This window comes from Rutidosis leptorrhynchoides, chromosome 11, assembly GCF_046630445.1.
Source record: "Rutidosis leptorrhynchoides isolate AG116_Rl617_1_P2 chromosome 11, CSIRO_AGI_Rlap_v1, whole genome shotgun sequence".
NCBI classification, from domain to species: Eukaryota; Viridiplantae; Streptophyta; class Magnoliopsida; order Asterales; family Asteraceae; genus Rutidosis; species Rutidosis leptorrhynchoides.
Genome location: NC_092343.1, coordinates 21,958,743 through 21,976,611, shown reverse-complemented (window position 1 = coordinate 21,976,611; position 17,869 = coordinate 21,958,743). Strand labels below are relative to the sequence as shown.

Sequence of the window (17,869 nt, the reverse complement as noted above, 5' to 3'; positions counted from 1 at the left end):
ATTAAATTATTAGGCCACTGTCATCGGTACCGCCCTCTAGCCGCCCTCCTTCAAGTTTTCGAGGGCACCGATATCACAGATCCCGCCCTCTCGCCGCCCTCCCCCTCTCGCCCTCTTCCTTTGATTCAAATAGCAAGTTTGAGGGCGCTGATTTATTACGTCTAAAATAAATAAATAAATAAATAAATAATAATAATAATAATAATAATAATAATAATAATAATAATAATCTCTTTATCTCTTTATATTATAATAACAAAACCAATAATAGATCATCTAAAATTTAAAACACTAATCTTAGCCATCCATTATCATTAACTTCTTTAATCTACACCATCCAAAAATTCTAATCAACATTATGACATCATAATCACCTTTAGTAGTTATTAAATGACAAAATTATCGTTATAATTTTGGGCGGAATAATACTAACAAATTAGGGATCCGCCACCTATTTCCTACCCATTTGAAAACAGAACCAAATTAAGACACACACGATCATTCATATTCATATTCATATTCATATTCATATTCATATGGTATAGGATAGGATTTTACAAATAGTATATAGAATCCATTCACGTTCTGCAAAAAAAAAAAAAAAAAAAAAAAAAACTAGCTTCCTCTAAAAAACACACACGACAACTATCAAGATCTAGAATCAATTCTTCATTCACCTTCATCGGATTCGCATATGGTAATACTCCACTGGCTGATTTCAACATCATTCTCGCGTTCGATTGGTAAAAAAAACCTAAATTTCTCTCTAACCAACACCAAACATCCAGTCTTTGATGATCCTAAACCTAGATGCAATCACACGACAAACATCGAGATCGAAAATCAATTCATCATTCCTACATCTAAATCGCATACCGTAATAGCCCAATAAGGTTTGTTTTGATTTTTAAGCAGTACTCTTAATCGAGAATCTGTAATAGCGCAATTCAATAACTTCAATTGGTGAACGCATACTTTTATGCGATATAAGCACTACACTTGTGTCTATGGTATTAGGTAATCTATTTAATCGAGTTTTAAATTACTCTTAATAATTTGCGCTTATCAGTTTATTGTTAATAATTATTATGATTAATAATTTGCGCTCATAAGTTGATTACAAATTATTTTGAATGTGCTTGATTCTTCTGTATCATGATTCAGATGGGTATGGAACCGATCCCCTCAATGATGGATCAGCTTTCTAGGCTATATAACGCGTGTTCTTACCTATTATTGTAGTCTTCAAAATCAACTATAAGTTGCTTACTGTTTTTTGTGTTTCTTCAATTGGATTGCAGCCAAACAAGCATTGACAAGAGGAACCAATTATGATTCAATCCCCAATTGGTTTATTGAGGTACCTTAAATATAACTTTTGGAACTAATATGATTTTCATTTTAATTTTAATGGAAATCAATAATGTCATGAAATGTCGATTAGAGTTGTAACTTTTAACCCGTTTTTTAAAAGTTGTGATATAATCTATCGTTAATGCACATCAGAGTATTTGATTAGTTGTGCACTAATAAAACGAATTCATAAAACTGAAGTGATTATTAAAAGAATAAATGCATAAATGATATCACTTTTTACATTATTAGCTGGCGTTAGATTGAAGGTGAAATGAATTACATATTTGTATTTTTCAATATATTAGTATTTTATAGAACCATAACCCATAGCTAAAGATGAATATATAGCCAAAATTGGAGCACTTTAGAAGTTATGTTTCTGAAATGCAATTTTAACTGGGTCAGATAACTACCCGTATTATTTAAAATGAAAGACCATGTTCATTTCAATTTGCAGTTCAATGATGTGTCAGTTTGCTCATTATATGTTAACAGGGCCTCCGGAGCATTTAGACTATTATGTTTTAAAAACGCGAGAGCAAATAACATATAATCATTTATATGTTTGTTAGAAATTTGTAAATGAATCAGGGTAATTCACCTTCACTTTTTCTTTTTATTATCATTGTTTCCATCTTAAGTTCTGTTATATATTATTTTTAGTAAACCAGTGAATTCTGATTTTTGGCTTCCTGGTATTAGACGTTTTATACATATGATCATGGTAAGTTAATCTTAAATGTCTGTCTTAATAGTGTTAAAATCTTATGAAGTTTTTATTTTTTTCAATTATGTTATAAGTATGTTTCATTCTAAGTGATTTTGGATCTCAATGTGTTATTATTTTTTCAATTATGTTGCAAGTGTGTTTCAGATATAGATACCAGGTATTGTTGGGATAGGCACGGGCAGATACCCTCTCCCATTGTAGCATGTCAAAATGAGTAATACTTCTCTATTCGAAACGGGTGGCTCGAGTACGGGACAAAATTACCATGTTTTTTGAAAGCCAACTTCCTTCTCAGCCGCAACTTTTAGCTCTTGAACAAGGACACCATCACATTATTGAACCTTCATTGGTGATATTTTTAGAGGCCCCGCTGAAGTCTCTCTGAATGCGGTATCAAGTAAGACAATTTCTTAAAGTTATTTGATTATTATTGTTGAAATAAGCTAACTTTTACAACTTTAGATTGACATCATACTAAAGGATCTTTTTCGAAATGCAATTAGTGGGTTCGAAATGCGTTCAGTGAGACCAAGGTGTGGTTTTTTCCTTAATTTTATTGTGTTTTCGAATGGTCACTGTTAGTAAAAATGTGGCAAGATTAATGTTGGGTAAATTTGCTCTTTAAATAAGAGCTCATAATTAGAGTGTCAAAATGGGCAAATTGGTTAGAGTGAGTAATTGTTAGTTTGAGTCAACGATGATTGGGTTAGCTTGAAATACTTTTGTTTGAATTTATATTTATTAATATTATAATAATAATTAACTGTACGATGTAAGTATATGTTTTAGATGGCTACAATTTTATTGTTGAAGGTTTAATGGAAACATAAGAGTTCAAAATTTGATTTTCCTCAAACCCAGATCTGAGTTGCAGGTTCCTGATCGAGGAAGATGACCTCTTGTGGCTCATGTAATTTTTTTTCTTTTGATCCCTCTATCTTTGCCAAGTAACAGCTTAAGCTCATAATATTTCTATTAAAACCTCATTTTATCATGAAAATAATATAAAGTAAAGAATAAAAATAATATAAAGAATAAAAATAATTAAAGGTGAGTTCATGTTTTGGGAGAGAGGATGTCATGGATATTAGTGTTTATATCTTGGGGACGGAGCGGAGAAAACATGATTATGTCATCGATATTAGTGTTTTTTATTATTAATGATTTATTATTTATTTATTCTCTTTGATTCTTTTTTGTGAGCAGTGGCGAAACTAGGATTTTTTTCACCGGAGGCAAAAAAATATTTTTAAACCGTAGCAATTTTTTTGGACAAAATTTGAATATTTTGGGACAATAGTTGGAGATTTTGGGGTAAAATTTGGAAATTTTGGGGCAAAAGTTGGAGAATTTGAGGCAAAATTTGAAGATTTTGGGGCAAAATATGTAGATTTGAGGGCAAACAAAAAATTTACTGGGGTCAAAGTCGAAAAACTCAAAATTTTTACACTGAAAAAAAAAATCCACTGGGGGCGGCCGCCCCTGCCCCGTTAACACTTTCGCCCCTGCTTGTGAGTATTCCCGATACATTTTCGCCCCTGCTTGTGAGTATTCCCGATACATCATTGCATGTCCATCACACTTCCTACTTTCTCACCTACCTGTTCATCTCCATCATAGTAACCTTTCTTTCTTCCAAGCACATAAGAATATCAATAACCAAATCATACCAAATAAAAAATTATAAAAAAATAATTAATTAAAATATCCGCATATTTTGATCCAAAAATATAGAAAGTTTGTAGCCAAAAGTGAACAAATTTAAACCAACTTAACTTTTTCAATTTGTAGCCAAAAAAGAAAAAAAGAAAAAAATAAATAAATAATGTAACTACAATTTTGACGTCCTGCATCCAAAAAAGTTGTTGTATATAACAACAATAACAACAACAAAACCCAATAACACATGAGTGCTGTATGTGGGAGGTAAAATATAGACAATCTTTCTCCTATCCAAGAATAAAAACAAGTCATTTCTACACCATGAGTGCAAAACACTCACAAAAGTAGAGAAACTCCTCACTCTCTCTATTCGACGGATAAACACTCCGGCCAAAAGTAGAATTTTTTTTAAGTTAAAAAAAATAAAATAAAAATAAAATTGAGACGTCATGAAAATGGTAGAATCAAATTTCCATGGGTTTTAAAAACCTTGCAGTATATAATTTGCTCAAAACTTAATAGAAAATGAGTCACGGATATACCTCTAATAACTTCTACGATATTACATCAACCGTGTTAATATATATATATATATATATATATATATATATATATATATATATATATATATATATATATATATATATATATATATATTATATTTATTTATATATTGACTCAAAACAATGGAGTAAAAAAGAATATCCTTGAAATTTCAGAAACAAAGCGGTTACAGGGTTCATAATTTTATAGGGGGTTTATGTTTAATGCTATTTGAGAAATTAAAACAATATTACGTACCTCGAAGTTTATAATTGATTTGTGAGAAATAGATAGCCTTATTAGATGAAACATCAATTAAGGGGGAAGCAATAATGAAGTGGGAATGGAAAGAGACTTTAGATTAGGAATCAGGAATGAATTGAAGAAAGCTAAAAAAAAAAAAAGGAATTAAAGAAAACTTATTTAAACAATAATATAATATAAGGGTATTTAGGAAATCACACAAAATTTGAGTGGATTTATAAAAAAGAATAGTGGAAATATCATTTCCCAATCAATGAAGATCTCGCAACATAACCCCTCCTAGATCTAGTTTCTCATCGCCATTGTCAACAAAACCCCAAATTGAAGATCAATTCAAGATCGACATCAAAATCAAAGAGGTGCCAGAGAAGAAAATCAAATAAAACTGCTAATTGAAGAAAACCCTAATGGTTGACCAACGTTGATCGAGATATTAGCGAGTTTGGGGCCGATTTCTCGTTTAGGTGATTCTATCGATTTATCGCCGAGATCTCACCCAAGATGGCCGAGATCAAGTATATTAGAGGTTTTTTATTAGAGGAGGCTCGCGATCGCGAGAAGAAACTCGTAATCGCGAAGTGGGGTCAGAAGCTGAAATTCATGTTTGATTAGGAGTCTTATTCGTATTGGTTTAATATTGGTTTACTTGTTAGGGTTGCACTATTATAACCTATACTTGTGCAAATTTATAATAGAAAATCTATAATTTGCGCCCATGGACTAAACCATTTTCCGTGTTTGGAGTTGGGCCATAACCACGTTAAATTCAAATTCTTGGGTCGTTTATCTTTATTTTATCGTTTTTATGTTTTAGTTAATTTGTTTATCGTTTGTGGGATTAGTGATTGGTGTAAATCACTTTTCTTATTGGGTCCTCCCTTCCTAACACGTCTTAACAATTCCTTATGATCAGCAAAAACAATTGTAAAAAATCATTAATTAATATACAATATGATGATAGCAAAGGAGAATAGTAAAGAGTAGGGTCTTACATTTAAACTTTCATATGGCAACTGAAGTTCCAACGCCTTCTCAAGTTGTTGGACAATATACTTCATATCTGGGCGCTGTACTCGCTCATCCTTTACACATAATATTGCTGTTGATGTGAAGGTTTGGCCTGATTCATTATATATCTGATGATATAGGCTAGGTAGGACTATATCTTTAAAAAAAAATACATCATCGTTTTCGAATTTTGCCAGTGAAACTAGAAACCTATCATATATGCTAGGTAGGTCTAACGCTTTCATCCCACTAAAGATTTCCCATAAAACAATACCAAATGAGTAGATGTCGGACTTGTGGGTCACACCACCGGTCTTTAAAATTTCTGGGTCCATATACCCTTTTGTTCCGATAGCTTCTGAAAAGAGAACATCATCCATTCGATGTAGTGAATGGGTGATGGAATACTCAAATCCAGATAACTTGGGCTCAAACTTATTATCTAATAATATCGTGGAGGTGCTAATGTTACGATGTATGACAGAGTAATTGCGACCTTCCTCATTATGGGTGTAACTTAAAGCACGCGCAACACCAACGCTTATCCTCAGCCTTTGAATCCACGTGAGGTTCGGGTTGCTTAGATGCATCTCGAGACTTCCCTTGGCCTCGCGCTTGTTTATGATGACCTTCTCGTGATTTTCATCACAAAACCCAATAAGAGAGACTATGTTTTCATGCTTGAGACTAGAAAGCGCCGAGATTTCTGTCCAGAATTCGATGCCTTTCTTATGCTTATTGTTGAATCTCCTGGCTGCAATCTTCAGCCACTTCCCGGACCGAAAGATGCGTCCTTTATAAACCTTGCCCAATCCACCATGCCCGATGACATTTTTATCATCGAAGTTATTGGTGGCTTCTAGTACGTTTTCAAGTGGGATTTGTAAGTGACTGAACTTCGTGCTCGGAGATTCCATATTTCTATTTGTCAAATACAAGAGAGTACGAAAACTAAGGAATACAAGTTTCTGCTTTTCCAAAAGAAACTAAAATTGGATTAGAATTGAATGTGAAGTTTAGAGAAGACCCACCACACTCATATATATATATCAATCTCCTAATTACTTGACTTTTTATTATTTTGTATTTAAAATAATCTACAAATTTTACTAATTACGGAGTAATTAATAATTTAAGTTGTAATGTCGAGTTTAACCCTTGGATGTATAGCAATCACGGCCTTCTGCATAACATCCTAAAAAGCTTTTGAATTCATTTGGGTCAAATAGGTCACTTCACAAAATATCTCATACTAAACCAAAAAATGATAATCTTTTTGTGTTATCAAGTGGATATGTGAACATAGAAATACTGAAATTGAAGCTGGAACACGTTACATACTTACATGTGAGGCTATGAATTATAAAATGTTATAGTAGATCTAATCACGTATGCAATGAGCTGGAGACATTAGGATGCTTTAGCTGCTAAGCTGACTATTACATTTTTTAATCAAGGTCTACTATGAGGACAATAAACTAAAATATTGAAATATTCAAGATGCAATTATAGATTATAATAATATTATAATTCGCAATCCATATTTAGGCAATAATCTTACCAGATTCAAAAGAAATCATCCTTAACAAATTACTGTATTAAATTACTTCCAAAATATTTACAAGTAAAACGGAAAGTTAAACTAAAAAATTTAATTACCTTCTGGTGGTTCCATGGCGTACTGTCAACTGCATTTCCCACTGTCAATTAAACGACAATAAAATATAAATTTCGTCGCTGGTCCTTTAACTTTGTATCAAACGACATAGGTGACCTTAAACTATTTTTGCGACTTCGTTGAACTCGAACTATTAAAATATCTCACGAATGACCTTGGAGTTAACGATCGTTAGTATTTTTCAGTTAAGTGAGATCATGAGCGTGGCATGTGAGGGTATTTTTATCAATTCACATTTCCTTAACTCTTCTCTTTCATCTCCATCTTCCATCATTCCTCAACCCCCAATTTAAAATACCGATTATTTTCATCAAATTAAAAATGCCATCAAGTTTACATTAGAACATGGATGTGTGTATTTTTATGGTGATATGTGGCGGACATTGATAGAAATTAACAATGATATGTTGGTGATCGGAATAGGTACATGAACTTATTACACGACGAGAATAGAATTTATAATACTTGCCATCATAATGTGTATCAGCAAGGACATATATGATGCAACACAACAAATATCTGAGAATCCCATGTACAAGATTCTAAAGATTCTGACAATTTGTTAGTAATGAGTATAATTTGAAGCACACATTGCATGGTTTCAAACGCATTTAATGACTAATACGTATACTACTTATATTTCCACAAACCTCGGGTAATATTGTCGGGTATTTCAAATTAATTTTGAATCGGGTATTTTAAATTGGGGGTTGAGGATGAAGTTAGGGTTTTTAATTGAATGAACGAGAAGTGAAAAGGAAATGTGAATTGACGAAAATACCCTCACATGCCACGTGTTAGGAATAAGATGCGTGAGCCCTAACAAGACTTGATAACCCTAGGTTATCAAACCCACTTACAATAAACGAAAATAGTTGATGTATACGAAGAAACTAGCAAAAACTATCAAGACAAGAGAATTTAACGAGGTTATATGTAATCAAAGATGATTACTTTAATCTTCGGCCACCAAAGAGAGTTCTTTTATTGATAAAATTAGTGGATACATGTTATGTTTACAATAGGATGCTTAAATAGGCAAAACAATAGCTTTGGGAGCAAGAAAATGCGTTTTCTAGATTTTTCTCCTGTCCCGCTCCGACTCGCGATCACGAGACCCTTTCTTCACAAATTCTCGCGTTCGCGAGATACAGGTCGAGGCCTATCTCTAGTCGCGAGTCACAATTTCCCACACGCGAGCTTGTTGAACCACCCTTCGCGATCGCGACATCCAGAGTGTAAATCACTAGCGATCGCGAGATAAGCAACAACGGCAGCTCCTCATTTCATTTGTGACTCCTTGTTTAACTCGATTCGCACTCCCAACAATCTCCCACTCGAAGAGACGTTAAACGACACCCAACTTTAACCTAGCATCATCAACATCAATATCAACCCACAATAACAACTTGACCCGCTAATTATACATCCTTTTGATACCGCCGGATTTACACCTGAATCACGCCACACTTCACCAGATAACCTTCGAGTAAGTGAAGTCTTTCGACACCAAAAATACCGCTGAGCTATAATTCGATCTTTTGTTACTAGCTTGGGAAAACAAGAACCACTCTTTGGCTATGGCACCTACCTCCTTAGTTTAGGAGATAACGGGTCGTTTGAGTTTGAGCCGACCCAATTAACCCCATCGCCCAAGCGATCCACCCGTATACAATATCATCCACCCGATTTAACTTTTCAATAAAGAATAAATCCGTCGGTAGAACGAACACATGGACATTACCGATTAAGATCTTGCACGAGAGCACTTTCACACACTTAACCGTCCACTTTAACACCTTTGCTTTCACCATTGAAACACCGACCACATACGTGCGCACGTCTTTTGACAAACCCGATTTTTCATACCGAGCCAAGTCACATTGTACGTATGTATCTTTAACAATGACTCTTAAGAAAACCTCTTGTTCATCTTCCTCGGTCAGCCACAACAAAGTTGTCATTGGAGAAGATCTACCTTAAGTGACGATAGCTCTAGTGTACCTAATTCGACCCGAATTTCCACTAGCTTCGACTTCCCTTGAGCTCCCACTCAAACAAGACCTCTCAACAATACCAGAAAGCATTAGCATGCTAGGACCTTTAACATCCATAAAATCACCTAGCCATTCCTCCTTACGGACATCAACAATATACATGGTTCCCCTTTTGTACCCGCGAGCAATCACATAATCTCCCTTAAACACTACCCACTTTTGATCCCCAAATAGAACATGACAATTATCGTCATCCAATTGCCCAACCGAGATCAACCGACTCTTGAGCTTTGGGACGAACCTCACATTCCTCAAGATCCAAGCGTAATTCAAGTGTCTAACTACGAGATCACCAATACCCAGGGGCGAAAGTGTGTGGGGGCAGGGGGCGGTCGCCCCCAGTGGATTTTTTTTAGTGTAAAAATTTTAGGTTTTTCGACTTTGCCCCCGGTAGATTTTTTTTTGCCCCCAAACCTACATATTTTGCCCCAAAACCTTCAAATTTTGCCCTAAATTCTCCAACTTTTGTCCAAAATCTTCAAATTTTGCCCCCAAATCTCCAACTTTTGTCCCAAAATCTTCAAATTTTGTCCAAAAAAATTGCTACGGTTTAAATTTTTTTTTTGCCCCCGGTGAAAAAAATCCTAGTTTCGCATCTGCCAATACCCGAAATTTCAAGTGTACTCCCATTCGCAACTCGAACTCTACCAGAGTATTCCTTGAAGTTCACCATCTCGTTCATGTATGGGGTAACATGATACGAGGCACCCGAATCTAATACCCAAGATTCGTCAAGAACCTCTTCTTGGCATATCAATGCATCTTCGATCACCGTAGTCACCATTCTCCCACCCATCTTAAGACTCGGGCACTTTGACTTATAGTGACCAACTTGTTGACAATTCCAACACACCACGTTCTTGCTCCTTGATGGACTTCTTGACCTACCTCTTCCCCGACTAACACTTAGAACCGAACCCGAACTTCCATTCGAATCTTTCCTACGAATGCCTTCGCTAAGAATCAAATCACGGATTCCTTCAAAAGTTAACTTAGTAGTTCTGGATGAACCACTAACCGCCGTCACCAAACCGGATCAACTATCGGGCAATGTAGATAGCAAAAACAATGCCTTTAGCTCATCATCGGATTTAATATCAACCGATTTTAACCGGGTTAAAATCAAATTAAATTCGTTCACATGATCCGCCGCCGAGGAACCCTCTATCATCCTAGAATTCAGCAATTGCCGAATTAAGCAAACCTTGTTCAAAGCAGATGGATTTTCATACATGTTCGATAACGCCGCAATCAATCCCGCGGTTGTGGTTTGACCCACAATGTTGTAAGAAACGTTCTTGGCTAGAGAAAGTCGAACAACCTCTAGGGCTTGCCTATACAACAACTCCCACTTGCCTTGATCCATTCCTTCCGGCTTAATACTGTAAGACCCAAATATTTATGTACATAATGTATTTATGGTGTACGATGCGTGTATGAAGTGTACGTGTTGCTTGCTCGAACGCCGAAGAAAACTGGACGTTGTCTGAAGTGGCAAGGTGTGTACGTATCTTTTCAACCCCAAATAAAGTTTGTGTTGATGTTTCAAAGCCTTACCATTGGAAATAAAATCTTATTACGTTTCCAACGATATTTGATTCATCGAAAACGGAGCTACGGTCAAAAAGTTATGGCCAAAACAAGTTTCTGAAAACTGACCTGTAGGTTGGAGCGGCGCTCCACCTTTCGGAGCGGCGCGCCGAACCCGTCTGATGCAATTTTCAGCCTTTTTTAAAGGTTTAAATGAAGGGTACTTTGGTCTTTTCACTTGGGGACGGTTTGGGGTCATCAAAGCTGATCTAGAACTCCATTGGAGCTCATTTCTCACCCACACAAACACTCTCATCCACATATGGAGAGAGAGGAAGAGTTCTAGAGTGAGAGAGCTTGAATTGGAGAAGAAGAAGCTTGAATTGATCAAAGTCTCGGGTTTTAAAGTTGTTCATCTCGCTCCTAGCTACGTTTTGGTAGTATTGGTAAGTTCTAACTCCGAATTACATTTGTTAGATTTGATATTCAAGTTAGGGTTTGAGTTTGATTTGTAGTGAAACCCTCTTAGATGATGAAATGGGTTTATGGTGACTAGTTATTCTTGTCACTTGGCGGGTTTTGGGTTGGTTGACGATTTGGCCTTGATTAGGCTTTAATCTTGAGTTTAATCACTAGGTTTAGTGATTATGGAAGTGTTGGAATCACTTTAGGTGAATTTAGGTTGACTAATTTTGACTTGAGTCAAAATTAGGGTTTGGTGATGATTATGACCCAATTGTCGATTTAATAAGGTTTATAAACTTAAAATGGATTAAGTTGAAGTATAAAACCGAGTTAAATATGTTTTGTTGTTAAAACTTGATAATGGCGCGATATTGACTTCTTATGGGTCAAATTAGGGTTTAAGTGCCATTTTGGGCAAGATAGGTGTTTAACACCTATGATTGGGTCTAATTGGCGTATTAGGACCATTCTCACTTGTGTTAGTGATTATTGGTTAGTTTGGGCACGGTTTGCGCTTGGAAGTGCATTTGGGTCGAAATTGCACTAGTTGTCAATTTAGGTTGATTTGTAAATCCACCCTAATTGTGTTGTTGAGTTTGTGATAATGGAATAGGTACATTCCATCGGTGTGTTGCGGATTATTCGGTGGCATTTCTTCAAGGCGAAAAGGTGAGTGGAATATTTATACATGTATGTATGTGGTTTATTTACTCGTACGCGATGTGGGCCTTTGGTGCCACATCGTGAGTATTGGGCGTTATGTCACAAGATGGTGACTTATTGAGGTTATGGGTGAAGAGAACTACGGGTCGGTAGCGTCTCGTTAGGTGCCTCACAAGTCGGTGACACCTTGATGATGTAGCGTGAGGGTACGAAATAGTATTATTTTTAATACAAAATACTACAAAATATGACACAAGTTTTATTAATTTACGGATGGGATATACCTAAACCTTGCTACAACACTATAGGCAGTGTACCTAATCGTAGAGTAGTGTAGTTTTTAGTAAGTCCGGTTCGTTCCACAGGGAGCTGGTGATACTTACTATATTTTTAACTATATTTATACAAAATATATATAATTATATAAGTAGTAATATTATTATAAAAGGGGGGTTTTACCGTTTAATGACCGGTTTGTCGATTCTATATTTTAAGCGTAAAGATAAATGACGATAATTAAAGTGCGTAAAATAATGACAATAAATAAAATGACAGTAAATAAAATTGCGAGTAATAAAATGACAGTAAATAAAGATACGATGAGAAATATAATAAAAGAATTATGCTTATTTAAACTTCCGTAATCATGATGTTTGACGTGTTGATTTTAATTTATTACCATGGGTTAATTGTCCTTTGTCCTGGTTTATTTGATACGTCTATCTGGTTTTTGTCCATAATAGTCCATCGGTCATAAAAATAAAGTGCGAGTATCCTCGTCAAATTACCCTTATACCCGAAGTCAAATATTCCAACTGATTAAGGATTTAAACTGTGACGCAGTTATCACTTCTGTCAACAATTACACCAGTTATCACTGTATGTAATCCACCCCTGTTTTAATTAGTTTATGAATATTAATTCATCCACTTGATCAGAATGAATAATCAATTACCCAACCCAATTGATTAATTAAATGATTATAACAGATTCCATATGAACATCACTAAATAGGACAACCATAATCATTATTAATTATTAGGTTAATTAATTTGAAGATAGGTTCGACAGACTCCAATGAGTTGTCACTCAATTAGACAATACCCCCCATCTATTAATAGTCAATAGTTCAATTTCCACAAGTGTCGGTCTTTTGCCCAAACCTTAATTATGGTCCAAAGTTCAATAACCCCTTCTTAATATTTTAGCCCAACATCACGATTACTTCGGCTCAAATAAGCATAATAATAACTTAGTTACGATACATTAATGTAAAAAGGTTGAACATAACTTACAATGATTAAAAATAGCGTAGCGTTACACGGACAGAATTTCGACTTACACACTCAAACGATCTCTATCATAAATCTTATTATTATCATAATTTAAAATTAAAATTAAGATTATTGTTATATCTTATTAAGTTAACATTATGATAGAGATATAGAATATAGATATTGATAATTGATATTGATAAATAAGAAAAAGATAGAAAAAGGTGTGTTTTTACATTACGATTACAAAGCCTTTTATAGGCGAATTTAGAAATTGAATTTTCACTTATGACCCCTGAACTATGCTCAATTAACAACTTTTTATTATTTAATATTATTCTTATTATGAATTATTTAAAAATTATATTTTATTCTTGTGCATAGTTGACTCGTAATTTTTACACCGTTGCGTCGAGCGTTGAGAGTTGACTCTGGTCCCGGTTCCGGATTTTCGAACGTCCTTTCGTATAATTTAATATCTTGTACTTTGCGTTTTGTAACTTGTACTCTTGTCATTTTTAGACGTTTCTCATCAATAAATTGAACCTTTTGAATTGTATCTTGTACATTTGAGCTTTTTGGACGTTTTGGTCTTTCAAATCTTTGTTTTTGTCTTTAAATCTTCATTTTCGAGCGATATGCGTCTTTCGTCTTCGCACTTATTTATTTAACTATTACAACTAAAAATAAGGAAATTACATTTAAAAACTTTACATATTGGAACGATATTGCTACTAAATATATGTTCATTTGGAGCACTATCACACCGCATGGTGGTTCACGAGGCGGTGACCCCTTTAGTAGTTGGTTGGTGGTTCACAAGTCGGTGATACCATAAGTTGGGGAAGTGATTCACAAGTCGGTGACACTTCATAGTGTTCACGAGTCGGTGACACTAGATGGTGATTCACAAGTCGGTGATACCATAATTCGGAGAAGTGATCCACAAGTCAGTGACATTTCTTAGTGCTCACAAGTCGGTGACACTTAGTGGTGCTTCACAAGTCGGTGATGCCACATGGCGTTCACAAGTCGGTGACCCATAAGTATTAGTGGTGATTCACAAGTCGGTGACACCTTACGATGAGTCACAAGTCGGTGACATCATACGAGTGAGACTTGACGTTATTGGTCGTCTACAAGTCGGTAGTGCCATAGCGGGGAACGGATTGTTATATTTATGCATTATTGTGATTTAGTATATTATTGTGGCGATTTATATACTAACGTTGTTGCTAGTCGTATGTTTGGTGTTGCTAGCTCGTTTATGCATTTTGTTTGCATGGTATTTTAAGTGGATGCATGTAGGTAAATTACATATGTATATGTATAAGTATTGCATTCACTAAGCGTTAGCTTACCCTCTCGTTGTTGACTTTTTTATAGATTGCATGGATGCGGAGGCTCGGGTAAGCGGGGACTAGTGGACTTGCGTAGTTGCTTTAGAAGGCTTGCTTTTGGATTGATTAGGATTGGGTAGCGTATCCCCAATCGCCATGCTCGGCCTTTATTTTGTATTACAAATCATGTGGTTGAAAACTTGTATTTTCGTACGAAAGTCGTAAAACGGCCGATGTGGGCCCGGTATTCGTAAGACTAATTTTATTAATGGAACGTGTTAGTTCTACATATATTAATGTATGGTTAAAAGCGTTTTGTCTAAATACGTCGGGAAGTGGTCAAACATTTTCACATTTCATGACTTTTTGGACAGGCCACTTTGGCGCGCCGCGCGGCCATATGGCGCGTCGCGCCATATGCTGTTCCAGCAAATTTTTTTTATCCGCGTTATTGGTTGGTTAACGGGTTGGGTTGTTACAAGTGGTATCAGAGCATGGTCTAAGGGATTTAGGTGACTTGAGATAGGTGCCTAGACTTAGACTTTTGTGTGTGCTAAATTTGTTGCGGGACTTGTAGGATTACGGGTCGGAATGGGTTTAGTTAGTGCCTTGTTTATAGGTTGACTAACATTTATATTAGTATGCGGATATTATTAATATGCTATTGTGCTGTGATAATGATTCTTGTGCTATGTTTTGTTTGTGTTTGCGGTTGCATATATCATCAAGAGAGGCGGTAGTTGTACTAACGAGTCGATACGACGTGTATGCGTAATAAGGACTTGCAAACCTTATTACGGGTGCAAATCGTGTCTAGCAAGTGATGTACGACGAGTGTTTAGCAAGATGGGGTGGTATTGTGTGTGTGCTTTATACGTTCGTGATCTAATCGCTTTGCATTCCTTAGAATGGCGACGGGAAATGGGATCGAGACGAACGACGCTGAGTTTAATGCTAGAGTTACACGTATGTTAGGCGATTGTAGTAGTATTCGGATGTTAGAGCGTGTTCGCTTTCGTGTTGAAGTTGATGATCCATGAGGTTCGTCGGGTGGATGAAACCCCTGAGATCAAGTGTTTGATCTAGATGAATGTTGGTAATGGAGTCTATGGGACACAATGTTAGGTGCCTCTTTCATACCTACTAGCGTGGTATTCGACTCCGATGGTGTTACGGTTACATTGAGCATAGGGTACCGGCAAGAAAACCCTTAGGTGTTTGAGTGGCGGTGTGGAAGTTACAAGCGATAGCAACTCGATGATTGCTAGAGTAATACCCGTACGGTTCGGTAAGTGCTTCAGTTGAAGTAGCAAAGGATAATCCGAAATCCTTCGTATGCTGAAGGTTGGAGCAAGGTTTGTTGACGTGCGTATTAAGAGATGCAATACGGGTGAACCTCGTCTTCTTTTAGGAGTTATGATAATGCGATTGGCGCATTAGTTGTCGGATTAGTGGTCACTCTTTCCGTGAGAGTGAGCATGTGTTTATCGTCGGGAGCTATTGTTGGAGTCGAATTCGTGAGAATTCGAGGACTATGACCAATGAAGATATTGGTTGTGTATGTTGGTGAGTGGCCATTCCATGGGATGCTATTATTTCGACGATGGGTTTACGAAACGGAGTTCTAGGTGGGGGAGTTTATACTCTCGCACGAAGGTATTCTAGTGTGATGTAGTGACTAGCTAGGTCGAGTTAGTCCATTGCAGTTTGACTAACCGAGTCGGGTTAATTAATTAGATGTTAGGTGTTGACCGAGGCGGGTTAACCAAGCGAGTTTGACTAACCAAGTCGGGTTAATCAATTAGATGTTAGGTGTTGACCGAGGCGGGTTAACCAAGTGAGTTTGACTAACCGGGTCAGGTTAATCAATTAGATGATAGGCATTGACCGAGTCGGGTTGACCTAGGGTATTTGACTAACCGAGTCGGGTTAATCAATTTGATGTTAGGTATTGACCGAATGCGTTTGACTAACCAAGTTGGGTTAATCATTTGTCGTTAGAGGTTTGACCGAGGCGGGTTAACCAAGCGAGTTTGACTAACCGAGTCGGGTTAATCAATTAGATCTTAGGTGTTGACCGAGGCGGGTTAACCAAGTGAGTTTGACTAACCGGGTCGGGTTAATCAATTAGATGTTAGGTGTTGATCGAGTCGGGTTGACCAAGTAAGTTTGACTTAACCAAGTCGGGTTAATCAATTAGGTGATAGGTGTTGATCGAGGCGGGTTGACCAAGTGTGTTTGACTAACGAGTTCGGGTTAATTGTTTTGGTGTGGAGGCTTAACCAAGTCGGGTGTAACCATGAGGTGATTAGAGGGTTACTTGTATTGTTCTCCATAATGGTTAGCGTAGAAATGGTATGCCGTTCGAGAGGCGTTTACGTTTACCAAGTATGTGTGCAAGAAGAGTCACGGATGTTGACTATCTTTGATGTGTGTAGTTTTCGGCCAGTCATATTGTTGGATGTGTGATCTATTGGTGGGTTTATATGAAATGTCCCGTTCTTATTGATTAAAAACGTTCCATATTAATTGATTTCGTTGCGAGGTTTTGACCTCTATATGAGACGTTTTTCAAAGACTGCATTCATTTTTAAAACAAACCATAACCTTTATTTCATAAATAAAGGTTTAAAAAGCTTTACGTAGATTATCAAATAATGATAATCTAAAATATCCTGTTTACACACAACCATTACATAATGGTTTACAATACAAATATGTTACATCGAAATCAGTTTCTTGAATGTAGTTTTTACACAATATCATACAAACATGGACTCCAAATCTTGTCCTTATTTTAGTATGCAACATCGGAAGCTCTTAGTATTCACCTGAGAATAAACATGCTTTAAACGTCAACAAAAATGTTGGTGAGTTATAGGTTTAACCTATATATATCAAATCGTAACAATAGACCACAAGATTTCATATTTCAATACACATCCCATACATAGAGATAAAAATCATTCATATGGTGAACACCTGGTAACCGACATTAACAAGATGCATATATAAGAATATCCCCATCATTCCGGGACACCCTTCGGATATGATATAAATTTCGAAGTACTAAAGCATCCGGTACTTTGGATGGGGTTTGTTAGGCCCAATAGATCTATCTTTAGGATTCGCGTCAATTAGGGTGTCTGTTCCCTAATTCTTAGATTACCAGACTTAATAAAAAGGGGCATATTCAATTTCGATAATTCAACCATAGAATGTAGTTTCACGTACTTGTGTCTATTTTGTAAATCATTTATAAAACCTGCATGTATTCTCATCCCAAAAATATTAGATTT

The 17,869-nt window shown here is 36.1% G+C and overlaps 1 protein-coding gene across 1 annotated transcript; it reads right to left on the bottom strand.

The window, feature by feature from the left end:
* Positions 1-5,490: 5,490 nt before the first annotated feature.
* Positions 5,491-6,480, bottom strand: LOC139874364 (receptor-like protein kinase HERK 1). Its single transcript, XM_071861805.1, has one exon. It carries the CDS (start codon positions 6,478-6,480, stop codon positions 5,491-5,493), a length of 990 nt encoding a protein of 329 aa, XP_071717906.1.
* Positions 6,481-17,869: the final 11,389 nt, after the last annotated feature.